This window comes from Poecile atricapillus, chromosome Z, assembly GCF_030490865.1.
Source record: "Poecile atricapillus isolate bPoeAtr1 chromosome Z, bPoeAtr1.hap1, whole genome shotgun sequence".
In the NCBI taxonomy this organism is placed as follows: domain Eukaryota; kingdom Metazoa; phylum Chordata; class Aves; order Passeriformes; family Paridae; genus Poecile; species Poecile atricapillus.
The window spans coordinates 62,901,788-62,924,084 of record NC_081289.1 but is presented as its reverse complement, the minus strand read 5'-3'; the positions used below and the strand labels follow the sequence as shown (position 1 = coordinate 62,924,084).

Below are 22,297 nucleotides of genomic sequence, written 5' to 3'. Positions count from 1 at the left end.
TTCCTTTACCACAGATAAATGAGCTCTGCCTGACATGTTCTGCTGATGAAATGCAGGGCTATATATCTTCTGTGAAATGTCTATTGTTTTGCAGTTTATAGCAGGAAGTGAATCAGGAGACAGGGACATTTTAAGCAGAAGTTCTATTGTAAAGCCAACTGTAATGAAGTAGCTTTACGAATAATACTGTTTTCTTTTATACTAATTAAGTTCCTCAAGCCATGTACAGAAGCTATTCTCTTGGAATCTTATTAATTCCTTCCATGTCAAAGAATTAATAGGAAGAAAGGTTAGAGCCCAGGAAACAAGCCCCACTATTCAACTCTAACAATAACCTCTTTCTACACTGATGCCATTACAACAATTAGTGTAGCTGTTTAGAGCTTGTCCATTTAACTTTTCATGCAATACTGTCCTTATGCCAGGGAGCACTGGAACATATGAAGAACAGTATTTTAGGACTAAGACACACACTTGTATCAGCTCTGCCTAGCAAGTTATTATACTAGCCAAAGTCAGAACTATTGAGAACTGTTATTTCTGATTTATTTTGCTCCCCTGAAAGCCAACACAGTTTCTTTGTGAGATATATCTGGAGGATGACTGGCCCAAGGCCACAGTTAGTTACTTAGTTCTAAGAGCTTGTCTGCTCACAGTCACTCAGATTTAAGCCCTCTCAGTCAGAGTTGAAACAGGTCTTTTGGAGAATCAGACTCCAGCAAAAAGAGCTACCTTACTTCTGAATGAGAGCATCCACATGACGTTTGTCATCTTTTATTATACATGTAAGCTTTACACCTGTAGTCAATTCCCCTTAACTCCTGCAGCAGACACCTGCCTCAAGTGAGGAACATATCTTCCTCATCACCTCAGTTCTAGCTCTTCACAGAACATGCCCCAGGCTCTCACCAGCCTGGGCACCACTTGATTCCATTAGTTCTGTCCTATTTCAGCAAGAGATTTAGTTAAAGATGCAGAAGAGAAAAGGTGAAGATTTTATCTCTGAGTAAGCAATTTTCCTTTCCAGTTTCTCTTCCTCCTAACTTGATTTTCAACTTTACCTTTCAAGACCAGGCACAAACCAGCATCTCACAGCTTAACATCCACATATCACCCTCTTCCTCCTCCCACAGAACTATTAGCTATGACTACTTTTGTTTCCTTGGCACCCTAGAAGTCTGCAGAAAAGCTGTTTTATGCACACTCATTCCAGCCAACACATTCTTTCCTTACTCATATTCCTTCAGAGAATTTTTCAATGAGTCTTAAAAGCAGACATTATGTAGCAGCAAAGCTTCCTAATTTTGAGTTCCTCAAGAACATTTCACTTGCATACACAAGGCCTCAAGTTCTGCATAGAAAAGGAAGAATTGCTGCTCACAGTTTATTCCCTGGGGCTTGTGTTGTGGCTTTAAGCCCAGCTGGAGATGAAACACCATGCATTCAGTCACTTAGCTCCCTCTCTTCCCCTTCCCCTTCCCACACTGGTGGAGTGGGGAGAAGAACTGAATTGGAACTTGTGCATTGAGATAAGAATTGTTTAATAATTGGAAGTAAAATAAAATGCAATAATAATGGTTAGTAGTGGTAGTAATAATAATGATAACAGGGAAAAAAATCACAAGTGATGCACAATACAACTGCTCACCACCTGCACACCCCCTCTTCCCAAACCCAAATCAGCCCTGTTGAGCAACACCTCCAGTTTAGAGACTGGCCATGACATTTCATGGTGTGGAACATCCTGGCCAGTTCCAGTCACCTGTCCCAGCTGTGCTCCTTCTGCGTACCTCCTCACTGGCAGAACAAGAGACAACACAAAAAAATAGTCCTGGACTTAGGATAAATACAACTTAGTAAAAACCCAAAATATCAGTGAGTTATCAACACCATTCTTATTCCAAACCCAAAACAGCACTGCAACGGCTACTGAGAAGAAATTAGCTCTATCCCAGTTGAAACCAGGACAGTTTAGTACTGATAATCAGAAAACCAATCTTAGTATATTGAAATTCCATGTTATTTCAGTTTTGTTCCTTAAAACTCCCTTTACATACATAGGTTTTCATATGTTGGAAGTGAAAATATAATTAGGCTTCAAACTTCAATGTCTGCAAAAAGCCTGTCAAGAAAAGGAATGAGGAGAAAGCAGTCTGATGTATATAATCACTAGACTATTGTTTTCAAAAAGAAAATGTAATGCGATCAGGAAGAGTCACTGCATTTGCAGTGTCCTTGAATTCTTGCTCTTTAAAGGGAACATTGCATGACTAAATCAATGTTTGGGTCAGCAAGATAAATTACTAGTAATACATTGGTTGGAGATATAACTAATATGTGGTATCAACATTTGAGATCTTAATTCTAGTTCTGAGATTATTTACTACATAGTCAAAAATTCCTGTCAGGTTTTTATTTTTGGTTTTTTCCCCCTAGTTAGTAATGTTTCAGTGCTTTTATTTTGAGGTAGTACTGATAATTTACTAGATATTTCACAAAGATGTTTCATCCTCAAGGATTTGAAATATGCTTTCCCAATACTCCACTTGGCCAGAGAGAAGGATTTGAATGTTTAAAACTGACAGGTCTACTGCAAAAACATTTTCCATATAAATTGCTTCTTTACAAATACTTTATTTTACTGAATGTCTCTGCTATACACTGGGACAGAAATCTTTGAAAGCAACTGCAAGATTTCCAGTAATGACTTTCGAAATACTGAATACTGAGGATGCAAGTTTAAATGAGCTGACCCTTTCCAAGCCAGCAGAAACCCCCTCAACAATTAAATAAGAATATTCAGTATTAGTAATATCACAGATAGTGCCATTAGTATTTTGTGTTGTTAATGTCTATGCTCTGGAGGCCCTGATTCAATTCACTGCCTACCTGCAATAACACCACTACCAACACAGAGTACCACCAAGAAATTTGTTTGGAAAACCAAGATAATTTACATGCTATTATCAGTACTGGGTAATTGTGAAATTACACCTAAAAGTATCCCCTGGATTCAGTCTCCACAGCCTTCCACAGCAGTAAGTCCTAAAAACCCGGACCTAGTTTCACTGTCATGTGAAGCCTTCCCCAAAAAGGAGTGCCACTGTTACAATAAAAGAATACCACAACAACACATCCTCTGTCCCAGCCACTATAGAAATTAATCACAAGCAGTGAGAGAAAGCTTCATTTGCCTCCTATCACAGTACCTGTGTTATGTTACCTGTCTACCAAAAATAAAATCATACTACAAAATACTATATACTACAGGCCTACAGTCCCTAGGGCTGTTATTATTTCTCACTTTATCCCTAACAGGTAGTTAGGGGTAAAACCAGAAACATCTGCCCACTAAATACCATGCAATTAAAACAACACTACTGATGATTAACACATCTGACTACACCTTTACTTTAGAGTAGCTTGCCTGTCAAGGCTCAAATATACAAGCAAGACTCAAGAGTTAGGAACTGTGAAAAACTGAATCAACCCTCCACCACCACCACCAATAAACTCCACACCAAAAAACCCAAACAGAAAATCCCAATCCCAAAATATGAGACCTGGAATTTAGGTGAGTTTTACCATTCTGCAGTGATCATCTTGTCTTTGTCTTACTTATTTCAAGAGTCAACTAGAGTATGCTTTTGTACTGGCCAGTGTGAAAATTCAAGTCTGATGAAGAGAGAATCAGTTAGATTTTATTTTAGTGGAATATACAAGATTAATGAAGATTATGCTCTGAGTGACTCAGCCTACACATTTCATTCTTTACTGCAAGGATAAACCCAGATTCTGTGTAAGGGTATTGGTCAACCCAGCCCACATCTTCCCTCCCTCCCCAACACAAGCTGCTCTTGCCAGACTGTGTTCAACTGTCCCAGGGACTACTGTTTGGTGCCCTCTTCTAGGAAGACCTTCCAAAGCAGGTGAAGTGGTGCAGTTGCAGGTGGTCTGCCAATATCTGATGGAAAGTCAAGTGGAACAAACAGCCAATCACAGACCCCACTAATTTATTTATACACTTTACTGTTAGAAGACTGAATACCCATTTTTATCTTTTGCTCCTTAGTTTTGGTAGCTAAGTTTTGCATCTTAGTTTTGGTAGCTAATCATCACAAATTTTCTTATCATAGCTACCAGCTTGCCATATGCAACAATATTTTTGTTAAATAAAATATACAAAAATATGCAGGTATTTGACGTATGTACATGCATAAATACACTGAGACATTCTGGTGCAAATCAAGATTTATCATCAGCTTCAAGCAGTGAGATTTATCACAGTATCTGGTTGTTCTGTCTGTTTTCCGCAGACATGCACTATCTAAAAATAAAAATTAATGGCTAGTGAAGCAGTCCATTAATATACCATTGAAATACTCCCTCAGTCCATAAAACTTCCTACCTTTAAAGAGTTAGCACCTCAGAACACTTAAAGGAAGTTAAAAACTCCCAACCCTCTGCATATAAAGACTTGCTTTTCAATTTGTTAATACTAGTTATAAATCAATAGCTGCATTTACTGGCAATAGCCTCAAGTACATATACTGCTATTTTTTTCTAGTTGCTCTTCTTTTACTACAAGAATCTGAACCATCACTGTGAAAATATTAATACTTACCACCATCACCCTTTTATAGAATCCACAGCTCATTTATTACAGGCAGGAAGGGATAGGCTACTAGAGGAAATAAATACTATCCAGAACAGCAAGGAATTTCTTTCAGAATGCACAGTTTGAGTTGCCATCTTTATAATGAAAGTTCTTGATCATTATTGAGAATTAGTTTATACAAATTGTATAAACATAATTGTATATATATATACACACTCTATATGAATTGTTGTAATAATTATCAGGTCAGTGTATGTCTAATACAGTTTCTGGGTTTTGAGTATTTGCTTCACTTTTCAAAGGCTTTTTTGTCTTTAATATTTTCTACATGCAACGTAGCAAAACACAGGAATCTATTCCAAAACTTCAAGTTATTCTTGATGTCTTCCTACCAAGAGTGCAGCTGTTTTTTCTGTCATCACTTCCATGTGGTCAGGACAGGCTTTCCTGAATCTCTTGCACGGCTTCCTTTGACCCCTGTGGACTGTCCAGGACGACCTCGCAGGTCACGATCAGTCCCATCGCTCTGCGCCATCTCTTCATCATATCTGGAGGTAAGGAAATCCCTTCAGTGCCTTGTCCTGCTACACAAACAGCAGTGGGTCCTGTATATTCTACTTCTACTTCTATTCTGTTTACTATTTAGAACCGGAGTTTGATACCAACTGTTCACACAGCTTCATGCAGGTGTAGCAAGACATGCAACTGTGATTCTATGAATCTGTAATTTTACAATACAGATCATCTTAAATATCCTTAGCCTCTGTTTGAAAGAAACAAGTCATCTGGCAGCTTTAGCCAAACTCCTGAGTTTTTGAAATTTCATGCTTGTGAAATTCCCCATGTACTTCTGCAGGTCTGTGGTAAAGCAGAACATCATTCAGTTGCCAGTTTAAATAACTCCTGAGTTATTGCTTCAAAGGGAGGATTGCTAGCTGCAGCATTAAAACTCCAGTGTTACATCACAGAGAGAGAAGGGAAAGAATGAGGTGAACTGAATGTGATCAAACAAAACACATTTGATGTATTTGGCAACACAACCACAGTGATGAGTGATTCTGTAAATATCTAAATCCATTATAGCCTCAGATAACCTTAGAATAAATTGACATTTCAGCTGCTATGCAAATTCCAAGCAGAATTTGGTTATAGATAGGTAATTGTAATTAAGAAAAGATAATACTAAAAAATGTTTAGGAAAATCATAATATATACTTATACTGTTTTATAGGTATTCATAGCTACCATGTATATAACATTCATTAAATCTTAATTCCTAATTCAGACCACTTATATTTAACTGCTTTTACTACTATAGAGAAAAAATATTTGAGTATGAACATAGTGGATCAGCTATGTACATAAATGCATTCCTGACATACTGGGCAATTGCACCACTAGTGCTAGAGAACCTATCCAAACATTTTCTCAAAAAATATGAGAAACTGTGTCAGCAGTATGGTATTGAAATATCAGTGTTCTTCTGCATAAAACCAATCAATCCTATATAAATTTTGCAGACACTCCTATATAAAAATCTCAGTTTCCTTTATTTCTCTCTGTATAATACAGATCAAGGAATTAAAAAAATATCTGACCATTTCATTATTCATTATTACATTAAGAATTACACGACTCAAGAGGTATCATTTCTATGAACTGAGAGAAAATTTGCATGGAATAACTTTTAAAGCAGAACCAACTATTTTAACTGTTTAAGTACCATGTATATATTAGCCTCCATTCAATTAAAGTTCTGCACATGTAGAAGACATTCTCTTTGCTTCTGTCCCTCAGTTCTAGCTGCTGGAAGCTCAGAAGGTGCATGTAGGGGCTTATAAGACAACATTCTCTCTGGACATGAGGCAAGGGAACTTTGCTTTAATGTGCTCCCACCTCCAGCTCCAAAGAACTGAAGTGGAACTTTGTGCCCATTTTTCATATGAGAATGAAGTTCATCGTATCTTTTTGGTCTACATTACACATCAAAAAAAAGTGCAGTGACAGAAGAACAATGGCCTTTAGATGAAACACTGACAAAACTTACAAGACTTCATAATTGCCTAGAACCTCTTTTGGTGGAGATTTATTCCATTTGCAGTCAGGAATTTCCCCATTAGGCACAGCAATGTTAAGCGTGTCATTAATAAGATTATACTTCAAGATGCGATCATTAGCAGTGCTGGAAGTAAGAGAAGGGGAAGCATTAACCTACAAAAGGAAAAAAAAAATCCAGTCAGTTTTTAAAGTGTTCTCCAAACAGCATGTGTGATGTCTGTGTGTCCTGTAAGGGAAATTGAGCCTTGGTGGCCCAAAGCACATCTTTCAGTTCCTCAGGCACTGGAAGGAATTCCCCACTGGGCATTTTTCTTTTTACTTAGACAGGAAAGTACCGCCCTGTTAAGTGTCTCCCATGTCAGCCTGAAGATTTCTATTAAAATGAGATTTACCAGAGTGAATCAGACAAGACAAAATTTTTGTTTAATTTTCTGTTTACCTGGTTACAAACCCCATACATTTGAGTGTTTAAAATTTTCCCACTTTACATGAACAGCTGCTACACACAGAAATCTGTGGCTCTCTTCTGGGTAAACAACTTTTCTCTAAGTTATTATCTGAGTTCTCCTGTTATATTGTTATATAACAATATAAGAGCTGGAGGGGGCTCTCTATTCTATCTTGTTTAAATTAAACCATTTAACATATCTTCCACACTTATTTTGGAGAAGTAGTATCAGAACAATAAATAGGTAACTTATTTTTTATTAAATTTAGATTTAGATTGAGAAGGAAGAAGGATGGATAAAACTTATATCGAACATACAGATCTAAAGTTAATACACCAAAGAGAAAATAATGTAAAAAATAAAAAAGCTTTCCAAATATCCTAGATTGCCTTTGTATGTCCCTTTTGTTTCCTCTCAACCTCTAACATTAATGGCATGACAGCATTTAAAAATTAAATTTGATGTTAGGCTCCATCAAGTCAATGCCCACTTTCCAGGTACTGATCCAGTATTTAACAGGGCTGCTAACATTCACTGCCTCTGAAGTGCAGTTTTATGGATGCACTGTATTTAGAAACCAAAACAGAAAGCCACAAACAAATTGAAACACCAAAAAATGGGAAAGAAAAGCATGTGCTAGCTTGGTCATCACATGACTTATCTCACTTTCTAATGTTTTTCTTAATCCACTTACCTGATAAACAAAAAATATTATTTAAAAAGAGGAAGGACTACATTGAAATCTACTTAGCTTTGTTTGTGAAATTAGAAGGAAGTTTTTTCCTGTATTTTATAAAAACTTACCTCAATTAGCCAGGGCTTAAGCTTGTCATCAATGATAATGTCATATCCGTAACACTCAAAGCAGTGTTTATCATTATTCATCACAGGCTGGGGAAAAAGAAAAGACAGTAATATGTATTAAAATCTACTCTTCAGTAAGTAACTCAATTACACACTTTCTTTGCTACCAATCACATGTGATGACATTATGAATCTTTTACAACACTTTTCAGTGCTGTAATTCAAATATAAGGTTGCTAACTAGTAGGTTCTAGCACTAGCACTGTGTCTTATTTTGAGGCTGTGTGTAAATAATTATGTACTAATGATTGCATTGATGCCAAGTATTAAGTTAACTTCTCATTATGATTCCAGAGTGAAAATAAGTCTTTTTATGCTTTGCTAAAGTAATAAGTATACTTAAAGCCTGCGTGCATCAGGAGAAAACAAAGTTTGAAAACTTACAGCTTCATATAATTGTGAATTCTTTAAACTTTAGAAAAGCAATTCAAAGATCTTTCTTTTATTCTGCTGCTGTAACTATGCAGAAATTTTAGGTCAAACAATTACAAAATACATTTTAGAGGAAAGTACAAGGAAACTACAACCCCAAAGCCAAGAGAGACCAAGAATCAAGTTGTGCTTAGATGCACATCCCCCAGAGAACCAGGAGCTTTCCAGCAACTGCTAAACATTTGCAGTATGCATGGTATAATACTTTATGAAGGTTTCTGAGATGTTTTCCCCGTGACTAATAATGAAGTTTTTCATTTCTTCATGGACTGCAAGGGGGAAGGAGGAACAAGAATCTAATTACATGTGCCATTGTAAGAAGGACAGAGGAACAGCAGATTTCATGCTCCATCATTTTCATCACTTTTCCTCTTCTAAGGTTCTGCTAACATTTGATTATATCCCTTTTCTTCTCCCAAGCACCTTCAGAAATGATTGCACAGCAGAAGCCAGGTTAAGCCATGCTTCCCCAGCTCCCACTGATCCTAGCTGCACGACCTTGTCCCTGTTTTTCATGCTGATTCTGGTCTTCATCTGCTCCTTCCGTGACTCAGCTCATTCCCCTGGCAGAACACCAAGCCGTCAATAAAGCAAGGTAGTAATTGTCAGTGCTCAAGTGAGCTGATTCAGCTCTAAACAGTGCCAGCACAAGCCCAAAAGAGATGACAAGACAATGTACTTAGGACCAGGAGAGTCCTTGTCTACAGTGAGCTCCTCAGTTACGCCAGCTGACTCCCAAAGTGATACCTGCCCTGTAATGTGATCATAGAATACTACCCAAACACTAGAAAGTCACTCAAGCAGAGAACTGGTTGCTGGTTTTTTTTCATGGTAACTCTGTTCCTTGGGTATAGAAGTGGTGAAATTACATTATGTAACTATGATGTTCATCATAATAGCCTTAGGTTTCCTTTGATAAATTGTCCTCCAGAGATCTTCTTTTCTTTGACACATTTGTTATTGCTGGAATGACATCACACATTTTGGCAGAACTTAATACTATTCACAAAGGCAGTATCAAGGCATATTCAATCGTTCACAAATCCCTCAAGGAAAGAGATTCACTCCTTCAAATATCCACACACAGCTCAACCCCCTCACCCACCCAAGATTCAGTTCCCTCAAGAGATATCAAGAAATCAAGAGATAAGAGAGCTGCAGAAATCAGCATCAACACCATCATTCAAGGAGCAGAAAATAGATGAAGGGATTTGAATGGCAAGCTCACTTCCATGGTTATGGGAAGCCTGCATCTGGAATGCTATCGCTGGCAGCACTCCAGGAACAGCACTCACCGCAACAGCCTTCAGGGACTGCACAATTATCCAGTGGATTTCATCAAACAATTTGTTGGTGACTTCCTTTCCACGGGTGCTCTCCAGATACAGGCGTAAGTTACTCACTGTCCACTTGCCTCCATGGATATGGTTGTAATCATCCTGAAGAGTTAAGGAGTTCACTCAGTGTAAGATTTTGAAGTTGTTCAGTGTTGGGGAAGATGAAATAGGGATACCTTATGAATATGATTGTTTAGCAAAAGATTCTGAAAATATGAAACCTAGGATTCAAATAGAATTGAAAACTAGCTTTGAGCTATAGGATATTGAGTGCTAGTTACTATATAATCGAAGAACAATAGCCTATCCAGCTGAAAGAGAATCCCTGTTGATGAAAACAATACCCTTCTGCTGATAGTGAATCCAAAGGTGAAGCAGAAAGAGAAAATATTGAAAAGTAGCTTTTAGAGTTTAAAATGTAACATTGTATGGCAATGTAGTAGTTCTTATAGGCTATATGTAAATTATATAGAATGTGTGTTGCATACTGGTTGGTCACTAGGAATTAGAATATTCACTACAGAAAAAGATATTATGTATTGTAACAAGAACTTTGCTCTTCTTAACTTCTTACCTTCTCTTACTGCTCTTATTTCCACCTCTTACCTGCTCCTACTCTCTTACTTGCTTGTCTCTTACTCTCTCTTAAGGTCTTCTCTTAATTTATTCTCTTAACTTCTCTGCTCTTACCCGCTCCTCTCTCAACTTCCTCTGCTCTTAACTTGCTCTCTTCCCCTCTCTTAACTTCCGCTCTCACTCTCCTCTCTTACCCCACCTTGCCCCTATCTCTCTACCCTCTTAATTACCTTCAGCCCTCATGCTCCCCGACTCCTCTCTCCACTCTCTCTCTCTCCCTCTCTGACCATGTTTATGCTGTGGCTGGCAGCATAAATGGATCTCTTCCACCCTCTACCTAAATAATAAACTGCTTATACCTGAACAGCCTGACCCTGGAGAAGTCTCTCACTGTGAGCCTGTGCTTTTTACACATATAGTTCAGCAGGTTTCTTTCATCCCCACACAACGTCCCCTTACACTTACAAGCACTGATCTAAAAACAAACCTGGCTAATTGCTCTTCCAGCTTTATGAAGACCTCAGCTTTGAACTGCCCTCAGCATAAACAACTGCTTTTATTATAGCTCTAATATGCTTGTATCACACATTGAAAATTAAGTAATAAATCTTTCATAGGAGAAAAAAACAACAGATACTTTGACAGTTTTATAGTAAAGAATGAGTTATGATTTGGAAATAGAAGTTTTAAAGTGTGAAAGGAAAGAATTTAATGTTTTGCTCCTCTGGGGATAAAGAAAAAACAATTAATGAGCAACAGCAGAATTTCACTGAAGGTAGCTGTTGTAAAATGTTGAAAATGTTTGTCTGTGTTTATTTATTTAACAAGTGCAACTTGTCTGTTCCCTGGTATCTTCTTAATGGTGCTACTGATAAGTTACATTCAAGAACACAGTGAAATTATACCTGAATTGTTTTCAAAAGTTTAAATTTTCAAGTAATTCAGTAGAAAACTTCACTAAGTGTTACTGAAACTAAACAAGGGGAAACAGTAGGTTACCTTATACTGTCTTTTCAGAGGCTATCAAGGCTCCGCATTATTTCTCTTTAAATAGAAAGATAAGAGCAAAGAGATGGTTGTTCATACTGATGGAAAGGCATACATTCAGCCCTCAAGGAACTCTCAGGGCAAATGCTTTGTCCCTTTAGAAAGTGTTCTCCTCAGAGCATTTCTGAGAATTAATGATTCTAAATTACAAAACACCGAATGCACAGAGCAGAAAAAGGTTCTCAGAAGAACAAATTCTGTCGTCCTCTAGGACAAGGTCAGAGAAGCATCTATCTTATTATTAGGCTTTTTCCTACAGCATTAGTAAATTTGGAAAAACTGCACAGTACACATAAAGACCTGAAACATGGTTCTCAGGATTTGCTCCATGGAAACAATGTCTTGAGACCAGATTCCAGCAAGGGAACAGAGATCAGTTTCAGCCCTCTTTGCCCTTCGGAACAACAGATTGCAACAACGTAGAGCTTTACACAGTCACAGTTGTTTAATTAAAGACATGAAAACAAAGTAAAAAGAATTATGTATAAGAATTATTGTTGTTTTGTTTGTATTACATATGCATTTTCCAGCACTTCATCATAATTTGTACAAATTACGGACAGCTCAAATTAGGTACAGTTTTAGAAAACTAGAACTCTACAGTCTGAATGCCTCCAAAGTTACAGGCACATTTAAAACAGAACAAATAGGATGGGCAGCATAGCTTTACATTAAACTTTTCTTCTGCCTTTCTGCAAAACTGAACAGGTATCAGTGTTTTACAATTTACAAAAAGTTTTTCAAACATTCCAGTAATAATCCTGCATTCTTAGGCTGCTACTTCTATATTCATTCCTGTGGTCCTTTACCCTAAACAACCTCACCACCATAGTCACTTCTCTTATTTGGGAAAAATCTGGAAGGCCATTCTTTAACTGGTAGAGAAGATGGAAGGGTGAATAAAAACAAGGCAGGCAATGTACCATGTGCTTCATATTTTCACTGCTCAACAGCACCAGGATTTTTTCTCTAAGTTATATGGGACCTGCTTTCACAATAAGTAATTCTCAGTGTGCCCTGTCAAACCAAAATGTTTGAAGCACTTTACAAATCTGCACCTGAGCAATAAAATGTTTGTAGTACTGAAAAATGGCATATTTGACCACTTTCCCTGGTTTAGAAGTACTAACATTATCATTCAGATTTGTTGTTACAGCAATATCCAGACAAAAACAGTTCTGCTATACTGCACATCTTATGGAACAGTAGCAGAGAAGGCACATTAAGCAAGGTTTCAGTTTAAGATATATTGCATATATCTTGTGTATGAGTGCATGTGTTTAGCTACATTAATATAATCAGAGCATGCGTGTGTGTCCATACGTATTATTTTCCGTACCACTAAAATAAAGCTTCTGACATCAGGAAGTGCAGCAATAGAGTTTTAATGATTGTACTGGAGGCATGGTTTGTAAATCACAGACATCCGCTAAAAACACCAAAGGGACAATCATTATCAAGTCATTCCCTGAAGGAACAAGGCTTAGGAAGTGACACCATACCCATCTGTGTCACCCCTGGCCCACTAACCTTCCCTCCCCACTGCTGAATTTCAGTCTATTTTGACATAAGTAAGGGCTGTCAAAGCTCTCATGTTTCCACATGAATATCAATGGCAAATTACAGGACAGAAGTGTTCTGCGGGCAGAGGTCCAGCTTTGTGCATGCAAGAGGAAGCCACCAGATGGCCAGGCAGCACTCATTTATCTCAAGTTTGCAACTGCACATTCACTTTGTTTCCCACAGAAGGAAGGCAGGGGTAGGGGGTTGGGGGAACATTGGAAGAAGCTGGAAAGTTCTGTGATGAATAAGTGCTGGAAATAAAAAATTGAATTAACTGCATGCCAGAGAGAAAGGGAAGGGGAAATGAGGAAGGAGATATTAAGCCACTATTATAAAGTATACATCCACATGATCCAAGCTCATTAATTTCACTGTTCAATTCATACGTAAGCAAACTGGCTTTTCAATGAAAGGTGACCCCTGCTCTCAACTACTGTGAGTCAATACTGAAAATGTCACACTCTATTAGACCTTCAACTCATTATCTTGACTTTTGATTTGTGGTTTTCTAAAATTTCTATATTTTAGTTGATTTGTGAGTGCAAGGTAAAGTATTTTAATTGCAAGATGATGAAGAACATGATAAAAACCTTTGATTCCAAGTTTTTGGGACAATTTAAGAAAATCAGTCTTGCTGCAAAAGAATATCTAAGCAATCAGCACACTTACCCCATGTTTCTGAATGGCAACATTTGTAAGATGTACAAACATGTTATCCAGTTCACTTGTACTTGGTGTGTATTTCACTGTGCAAAACCGGCAAAATCCAAGCTTATACCTTAAATGCAAAAAGTCATTAAACTGTGTTAAATCCCTGTAAGAAACAAGGAAGTGAGCATCCTAGGATACCCTTTGCAGGTTATGTGTCTTTGTCCAACATTATTTTGACTATACTGGACATTATGTCTAAACAAAACACAAAGACATGCAACCTTACATATAACATCTCAGTGGACGATAGGTAGAGACCAAAACATAGAGACGAAGATCAAATTTCTTTCCACCAATTAGTAAGGGATTGTTGATGTAGAGTGAAATCACATAGGCTTCTTTGGACGACTGAGACACAAACCTGAAAAATGCAAACCATGCCTCACAATATGATATTTGCAACAATACAACCCCTGAAGTCTTCCACTTCTTTAGAAGTGTTCTGTAAATTTTGAGTCAACTGAAATCTTGCATATTTTGCTAAGACAATGTATAAAGTTGTGGTGGTTAATAATATTTGGTATCAGGTCTTATATACAAAAAAAAATTATACTTATATACCATAAAAAAGCTGAAAATACTGTACAGATGACCAAGATCAATTACCCATTTAAACTCACACAGCAACTGATCAAGCTATTCAGAATGTAGCCAACAAGCCAGCCTTTTTCCCTTGAAGAGACTTTAGAGCTTGGCAAGGTCCAGACAAGCAAAAAGAATGTAGTGCAGTACCTTCATTATTCAGGGTCTTATACTACTGGAATATTTGCCTATCTCCTTGGTGTGCAATTGCAAACCACTGTGAAAAGTTAATATAACTTTCAGATTGTGACATTCTCCAGATTCCAAATTCAAATGAGGGGAAAAATACTCAAATGATATTCAATCAGTCACTTGATCAGAGGAAAAAACATTAATTTTGTGATCAAAACTCCTAGTCAAAGAAAAACATAAAATTGCTAACCTATTTCATCTATTTGTAAGGATTTCATCAAGATGTATATGATTTTGTGTTCCAAAAGGAAAATACACTTATTACATAGAAATGCAGTCTTCCTTTGTACTAGTTTAAAAAGTGATTTAATATATATTAAACAATTATTGAAATTGCTGAAGGGAAGATTTTCCTCCTGCTTCCTGTTATTTAATACTGTGAAGCAGAACAATTTCCTTCTGAGCAAGTTTTTCCCCAACAACACCGAAGGCAATTTTATAAAGAATATTAATTGAACAGTTCTGTCTACCTCCTCATACCAAAACAAGTTGTATTATAACCTGTTGAAGGAGGAAGCCAGGTAACAACTGAGATTAAAGGCAAACCTAACTATAAAATTACAAAGCAATAATAATAATGGAATATTTTTCCCATGCATAAGACCATCAGCATGTTGATATAGTTCGCCTAATTACAGAAAGTACAATAAAAAGTTAGGTTTTAAGAACTTACGAAGATGTTTTGCTGTCTCGAGACCATTTTTTAATTTGGGAGAGTTTATTGATTAGAAATATTCCCTTTCCTTGAGCTTTGCCACAAGGTTTCATAATCCATGTGCTGGAAGGATTCTTTCTGAATTCTTCAACAAAGAGATTATAATCAGCAGGAAGCATAAAAGTCACAGGAACAAAATCTGAATTAAGAGGGGAAAAAACAGTGCACAATTAAAGAGACTATCTGAAAAGGCTCTTGACACAAAGACTGAAAAAGAAAAGTTCTGTATTTTCAGTATTCCAGTCTGGCATGATCCACCTTCATTAAGACCCACGTTGCTTTTTATCTTATTTACATCCTAGTTTTTACTAAAATAATTGCAAAATGTTGCACAATGCTAACTTCATAGATTGTAATTCATGTTTATTATTATCATATATATCATTACAATTATCATGTTATTTATTAATTCAGTTAGATTTTCTTCTTCCATTGATATGCTGTACAATTAGAGTATTAGATACCATGCCAACTAAACAATTAAAATGTCTCAATTTGCTATATCAACTTTGACCATTCTTTATCATGCTCTGTGCAGGCAAAAATCCCCTTAGGCAGTGTAATTTTTATTTCCATGTGATTCCCATTATTCTTATTTATTATATCTTATTCTGAACTCCTATTATTCTTCTTTGCTCCCACACTCAGTTTTACCATGATTACTGAAACCGAAAAAAAACATTTTTCACTTGTTACTATTAAAATATCTTCACTTCCATCCTTAAAGAATTGCCTTCTTACACAGATGAAGTGTTTTCATTTCACTTATCCAAGATGTAATTCAACTCCACATATCCCACTCTGTTTTACTTCAATGCTTTCTGATCATCAAACCAACTCTGCTTTCTTCATTCGCGATCTACTCTTGGTTTAATTTTGGGGTTTGGGTTTTTTGGGTATTTTCAATTTGTCTAGTTTGCTTTTTACTTTATTTTCTAGCAGTCATTATTAGTTCCTCAATTTCTCCCAAATTTCCCCTGTGAAGTGTTTGTTTATTCAGTTCTGCCTAGAGCCTTTCTGCAAGAAGTTTTAGGTTTTGCTCCAGTGTAGCATTTTCACATAATGTTTTTTCACTTTTGAATTAAACTGCAACCCTCTTTCATATGAAGTAGCAGAGCCTTTTGGTTTCACCACCAACCTAATTGCAAAATATCTTAAACCCACGATTTTCCCTCTCCAAAATAATTTTTGAGAAACTCCAAATGAATCAAACCCAAAAGATTAACAGAGCACTTCAAGGTAGCCACTTTAATGTCATAACACTCCAGAGGTTCAGTGCTTCACGCACAAAAAAGCTGATTTGATTCCAGTTATTGACTCCGTAAGACAAGCTGTAAGCTGATAATAAGAACAACATACCCAAATAAATATATTTCCCATTTTCATCCTTTTCTGCAAGAGGACTTCCTTCTTTCTCAAGTTCTTTTCTGTATCTCTTGATGTTCTTTACCATCAAATCTTTTCTGGTCAGTTCATAGTGGTTTGGGAAATGATTGACAATTTGGTCATCAGAGAGGCGGTAACCAGTTTCCACACTGAACACATTTCTGATTGTTTGGACGCTCATCCTGAAACCAAAGCCATACCAAATTATTTCTCTCAAGAAACACAGTTCTGGATGACAAATTAGAGATATTTTCACTCAAATTTCCTCATCTTTTCTCTCTCTCATTTCTCTTTATATTGAATATTTTGCTGCAGTGACAATCCAACATGTCCTGAAGTTCTATTAACAGAGCACATGAAATCCTGCTGAAGGTGTGATCCGTCCCTCTATCATTACTGAAATGGGTGCAGGAAGTGAGGACAGAAAGATAAAATGGGTCCTGCTAGACTCTGGCTTGTTGATGGTCAGATCAATCCCCAGCAGGGCCTAAAAATGACTGATGTGCACCCAAATGCTACAGAATCCTCACTGTAAAACTGTTAATTCACATTCTTGAAACTCACCTTTCCTCTTCAAAAAAGCCACAAATCCAAACTCTTACTGACTGCCTTGCTACTTGGATTACAAAGGAATTCAAACATATGACTTGAAAACTGGCTAAGAGATCTTGATAAAAACACCTGTGATGTTATATACCAGATGAAAGTGCTGCAGTGACAGAGTAATCAAATCAGTTATCAACTACATTTTTCACAGAAGATAAGAGCAGGGACATAGATGTAAAGAGTTTCCTATATTAGATGTCTCAATGTGAAAATTTAATAATATTTCCTGAATGCTACCAATCTGCTATATTATCATTTTAGGAAGAAATGAAGAAAACTAACCCAAAACAATACAACCACTCACCCAGCAATTTCCATGAGTGTTTCCCCACACTCCCAACTGCATCCCAAAAGCATGAGCAATTTATTACATTCCTGTCCATTTAAGTAAGTGGTTCACAAAGGGTACATTTGGCAGCACAAACTGCCGTCCTGATGTATTTGAAAGAAATCTCATAAATTGTTTGGTTTATTTAAAGAGTACCGTTTCTGCCAGTTAATAGATTACTACATTCGAGGACAGCATTTCATGGTCTTATATTAGACAAACACCAAATGGGAAGTTTATTTACTCTCCTCCTTTTACCACAATCTTACCTAATTTCACATTCACTCTCAGTATTGAAATGTTGAATAATTAGCCCGAATATAAATCTTTATCACTAAGAGAAGGAAAGTACAGTTTATTACAGAAGTCTGGACTCTGGTAACAGGGCAAGCCTCCATAACATTGATAAAAGAAATTGGTAATTGTAGCATACTTACCAATAAAAATTCCAGTCTTCATTTTCTGCCACCTGAATCCATCCTCTTTTTTCAAAGTTGTTTATTAGAACAGATTTTTCTATGTCAGTTACCCACTTTACTTTTCCTGCCATTATCCTAAAGCGGAATCAACCTGTTCGTACAGAAAAGTTTAAAGTTGGAAATAGGGGAGGATACAGGGAAGTAATAGCAGAAGAAAAGTGGCACCTCGACAACACTTTCACATATGTTTATTAGTTTAAAACCCAAGAAAAATAACATCTAGGCTCTGACTGATGCATTTCTCAGCTGGACAACTGCACACCAGGATATCGGTTACAGGGACTATTCACACCCACCACCTTTTATAAATAGGCACACAACATCTGTCTTCCCTTAAATACTACTGACAGAACCCCCTATTCTACACTGGCAATGTTTAAAGAACCAAGAGTGGAGCACAGACATTGCTTCTGACTTATGAACATGTATTTTTGCTTTGTTTTGAAGCAGGAAAGTTCATCTGGATCACATGCTGTCTGTAGAATAAAACCCCATGATTCCAAGAGAAATCCCTTACACTCTCTATGAACAATCAAGATTTGCAGTACCTCAGGGGAGGGAACTAAAGTTACTGACTTTAGTAAGCAGAAGTAAGTTCAACTGATATCATTAAACCCTCACAGGAGGATTTCCTCAAACATTGGGTTGTTAGAAGAGTGATTACAAACTGCACTTCAGCTCCTGACACCAGATGTCACTTTCTACATTAGATCTCTCACTTGCCCAGGTCAGCCTTTTGTTAGGCTCACTTGACCATTCTGGCAGGAAGGGACCTCAGCAAGTCCCCTGGTCCAGCCTCCTGCTCAGTGCAGGTCTGGACAGCTTGCTCAGAGCTTTACCCACTTTTTGAAAAGCCCCAAAGATACAGACAGCACAGCTTCTCTGGGTATTCCATCCCACTACCTCACTGACCTAATGGGGGTGGGGGTAGCGAGTGGTTGTCCCTATATTTTTATTATTTTCCCTATATTTGTTATTATTATTTACATTATTTTCCCAAGAACAAAACTCACCATGCAAAGGAGTGGGAGAGAGCTGGGTTATCACACACCCACAAGCAACACCATCTACTGCCCCTTCTACATACAATTTTCCATTGAAAAGTAATTACCTTTGCTAAACATAGTAATGTAATTAATAATGTTAATTCAATTTAATGTTAATACAATTTCTGAAAGTGACATGTTGGACTGGAATTCGAGGGGGGTCTTCATTTTCCAGGACTAGATGTGAAGATGTACATTTGCCTCTAAGCTCAGGCCCCTACAGTTTCTTTCTGGGAGGTATAACCCATATAATCCCACACAGACTATTTATCCTGTTAAATCCTAAAAGGCCAAAATGTTTGCTAATAAACTTCAATTTTAGAAAGTTTAAGACACACATTCTTTTACTCATGTTGGTAAAGCAATTTGACATCAAGCTTCAATAGAAAAGAGCATACAAAGACTCAGGGTCTGTCTTCTTGTGTCTGCTTTTATATAACCCCTAGTTCTACAAGGACATAGTCTTTCTCTGGGCCTTCCAGATATTAGCAGAACAAAATTAAATGAAACAATTAATTTATTTGTATTGAAGTTTGTATGACTCACTATCAGTGACTCACTAATACCACACACCACCTTGCTGTAGTTTTGAAAGTTCAGGGATTAGTCTGCTTGCAATACAATTGTCCCTTCAAAAGGAAATGCACTAAAGGCTACAATGGTATTAAGCAACCACAATGTAAACTTTTCAAAAGGCTTTAAACCAATGTTCTTCATATCTCCAAGCTACCCCATGAGATTCACCAAAATTCAAACCTAACATTATACCCGTTTCTCTTACTCCTTGATCAACTCATACACAGGAAGGTGAACTAAAATTAAGCCAGAACTGAACACTGGAGACAGGTTCTACCAGAAATCAAAAGAAAAATTACAAAAGTGCAATTCTTTTCCTGTTTTGGGAACTTAGTGCCTCACAGACCCCTCCTGCTACAGGACCGAAAGGACAGTAATACAAGAGCAGACTGAAAATTCCTCCTTGGTTTCTGCAGAGTTTGATCAATCTCAGATGATGTTTAAGTGGCCTGTAAACAAAATCTTCCTATTTTGTACAAATGGATTGCCAGAATGCACAAAAAATAATATCATTTTAATACAATGTAATTTTCTAGAAGAATCCTCTAATCTGCAAATAGGTATTTCTAGATAACACTATGAGATTGCACAAGATAGCTACACATTCAAACTTCTGGTCAGCTGAGATCCTTAGCTTCACAAAACCTCAAAGAAGAGCTACATAACACAGCTGCATAACATAGCCTGTATATTTGTAGTAAGTCAAATCCTTCACAAAACACCAGAACTCTTACTCAAGAGATAGTAGGTATGTGACAGAGGCACAGCAGGCCTGCCACTTCTCCAAAACACTGCCTTTCCTTCCCAGACTGCTCCCACGGGCAGCAAGGAAGCTTGGCAACAGCCTAACACCCAGGTGAGACCTCCTGCCCTGGTACAAACTGAACCGAGATCCAAAAGCAGCCTGGTTGGCATTACTGCCACTATCAAAAGCCAGTGCAGCTGATTGCAGAGTTTTCTCACCACAAAATACGGGTGAAGCTGTGCCTCTGGCACCCGACCCAGCAACCTCTATTTCCTTCTAACAGCACAAAATGTAACTTCATTATTAAGTTTACTACTTGAAAATCCAGTTTGGCTGTGCAATTAGAGGAGGTCAGCAGGGCCTGCTGCGAGATTCCTTTAGTGTTAGGGAGAAGAAGGAGCGCAAGACTGAAAGAGACACATGGCTGCGTGTGCGTGGGCGTGGGGGGTGTTTGGTGTAATGGAGGAGTGTGTATGTATGTGTGATGTGTGGTGTGGTGTGTCTGTGTGCATTTGCGGGCTGTATGTGTGGGGAAGGAGCGGGTATGTGTGTATGTGTGTGAGGAGTGTATGTGTGTGGGGAGTGTATGTGTGTGGGGAGTGTATGTGTGTGGGGAGTGTATGTGTGTGGGGAGTGTATGTGTGTGGGGAGTGTATGTGTGTGGGGAGTGTATGTGTGTGGGGAGTGTATGTGTGTGGGGAGTGTATGTGTGTGGGGAGTGTATGTGTGTGGGGAGTGTATGTGTGTGGGGAGTGTATGTGTGTGGGGAGTGTATGTGTGTGGGGAGTGTATGTGTGTGGGGAGTGTATGTGTGTGGGGAGTGTATGTGTGTGGGGAGTGTATGTGTGTGGGGAGTGTATGTGTGTGGGGAGTGTATGTGTGTGGGGAGTGTATGTGTGTGGGGAGTGTATGTGTGTGGGGAGTGTATGAGTGGGTGTATGTGGGACACGTATGGGGCTGTGGAAAAAGGGGATGGGACTGGGGATGTGTGTGGAGGGGCTGTGGGCGTGTAGAGGGCATGCTGAGGAGGGGAGGGGATGGACACCCACAACCCGCCCCACACCCCGCACTCACCTGCCGGCGGGAGCGCGGCCGCTGCTCCCCTCAGACCCAGCCGTCCCCGCCGGACGCCGGCATCGCCCCGCCCGTTCCGGCCGCCGCCCGGGGGCGGGGCTGCTGGGGCCGCCGCCGGCCATGTTATATGCGGGCCGGGGTGGAGAGTGGTGAGGCTAGGGCTTATATTTCGCCGAGGGATAGGAATGTGCGGCAGCCCCGACGGGAAAGCCCGGAACCCCGCCCAGCCACCTCAGCCTCACCCCCTGCTGTTTGGGGACGTTTTGGTCTCAAGCCTCCGCGGCCTGGGCCTGCCCCACCGTCTAGGAACAAGTCCCTAACAAACATCAGGCCATGAGTAAATAAGGGTTTGTGAAAGGCCATAGGGGGAAAAACCTTCCTGGATGTTACCAGAATATAAAAGCGCCAGGGACACTCAGCTGCCAAAGCTCCAGTCCGTGTTTGAGCCCATAAGGTGTTAAAATGCTCATCACCATACAGCTGCAGGAATAGCTGCTTTTGTATGGATACTGTTCAGAGGAAGCAGGCAAACTTTCACCCAAAAAATTTCATCACAGAACCCCAGACTGGTTTGTGTTGGAAGGCACCTTACAGCCCATCCCGTTCCACCCCCTGCCGTGGGCAGGGACACCCGCCAGTAACCCAGGTTGCTCCGAGCCCCATCCAACCTGGCCTTAGACACTGGGATGGGGCAGCCACAGCTGCTCTGGGCAGCCTGTGCCGATGACAACAACAACGCGATCAACAACTCTAATTTACAGTGAGAGCTGAATGAGAAAAATAGTACATAAGCAGTTAGTTTTAGTTCCTGTGCAGAGAAGCCTGATTTACGCATACAAAAATCCTTCCAAACAGAGATTATTGAGACACCTGCCATATGTTAAGGTCACCAACATTCTGTGATAGGCTTGAT

The 22,297-nt window shown here is 38.6% G+C and overlaps 1 protein-coding gene across 2 annotated transcripts; it reads right to left on the bottom strand.

Annotated features, from left to right (window-relative positions):
* Positions 1–1,524: 1,524 nt before the first annotated feature.
* LOC131592651 (polyglutamylase complex subunit TTLL1) lies at positions 1,525–21,472 on the bottom strand. 2 transcript variants are annotated; one of them, XR_009280687.1, is made up of 11 exons: positions 21,385–21,472; positions 17,902–18,034; positions 16,504–16,712; positions 15,103–15,283; positions 13,882–14,016; positions 13,614–13,722; positions 9,717–9,860; positions 7,930–8,016; positions 6,666–6,829; positions 4,625–5,166; positions 1,525–3,964 (listed from the first exon to the last, which is right to left on the bottom strand). XR_009280687.1 is itself a non-coding variant. In XM_058864309.1 (10 exons), the coding sequence occupies exons 2-10, from the start codon at positions 18,012–18,014 to the stop codon at positions 5,037–5,039; spliced, it is 1,272 nt and encodes a 423-aa protein (XP_058720292.1). In that variant the 5' UTR covers positions 18,015–18,034; positions 21,385–21,472; the 3' UTR covers positions 1,525–5,036. The 2 variants fall into 2 exon arrangements, 1 of the variants encoding a protein (XP_058720292.1); XM_058864309.1 differs by having other exon boundaries at positions 1,525–5,166.
* Positions 21,473–22,297: the final 825 nt, after the last annotated feature.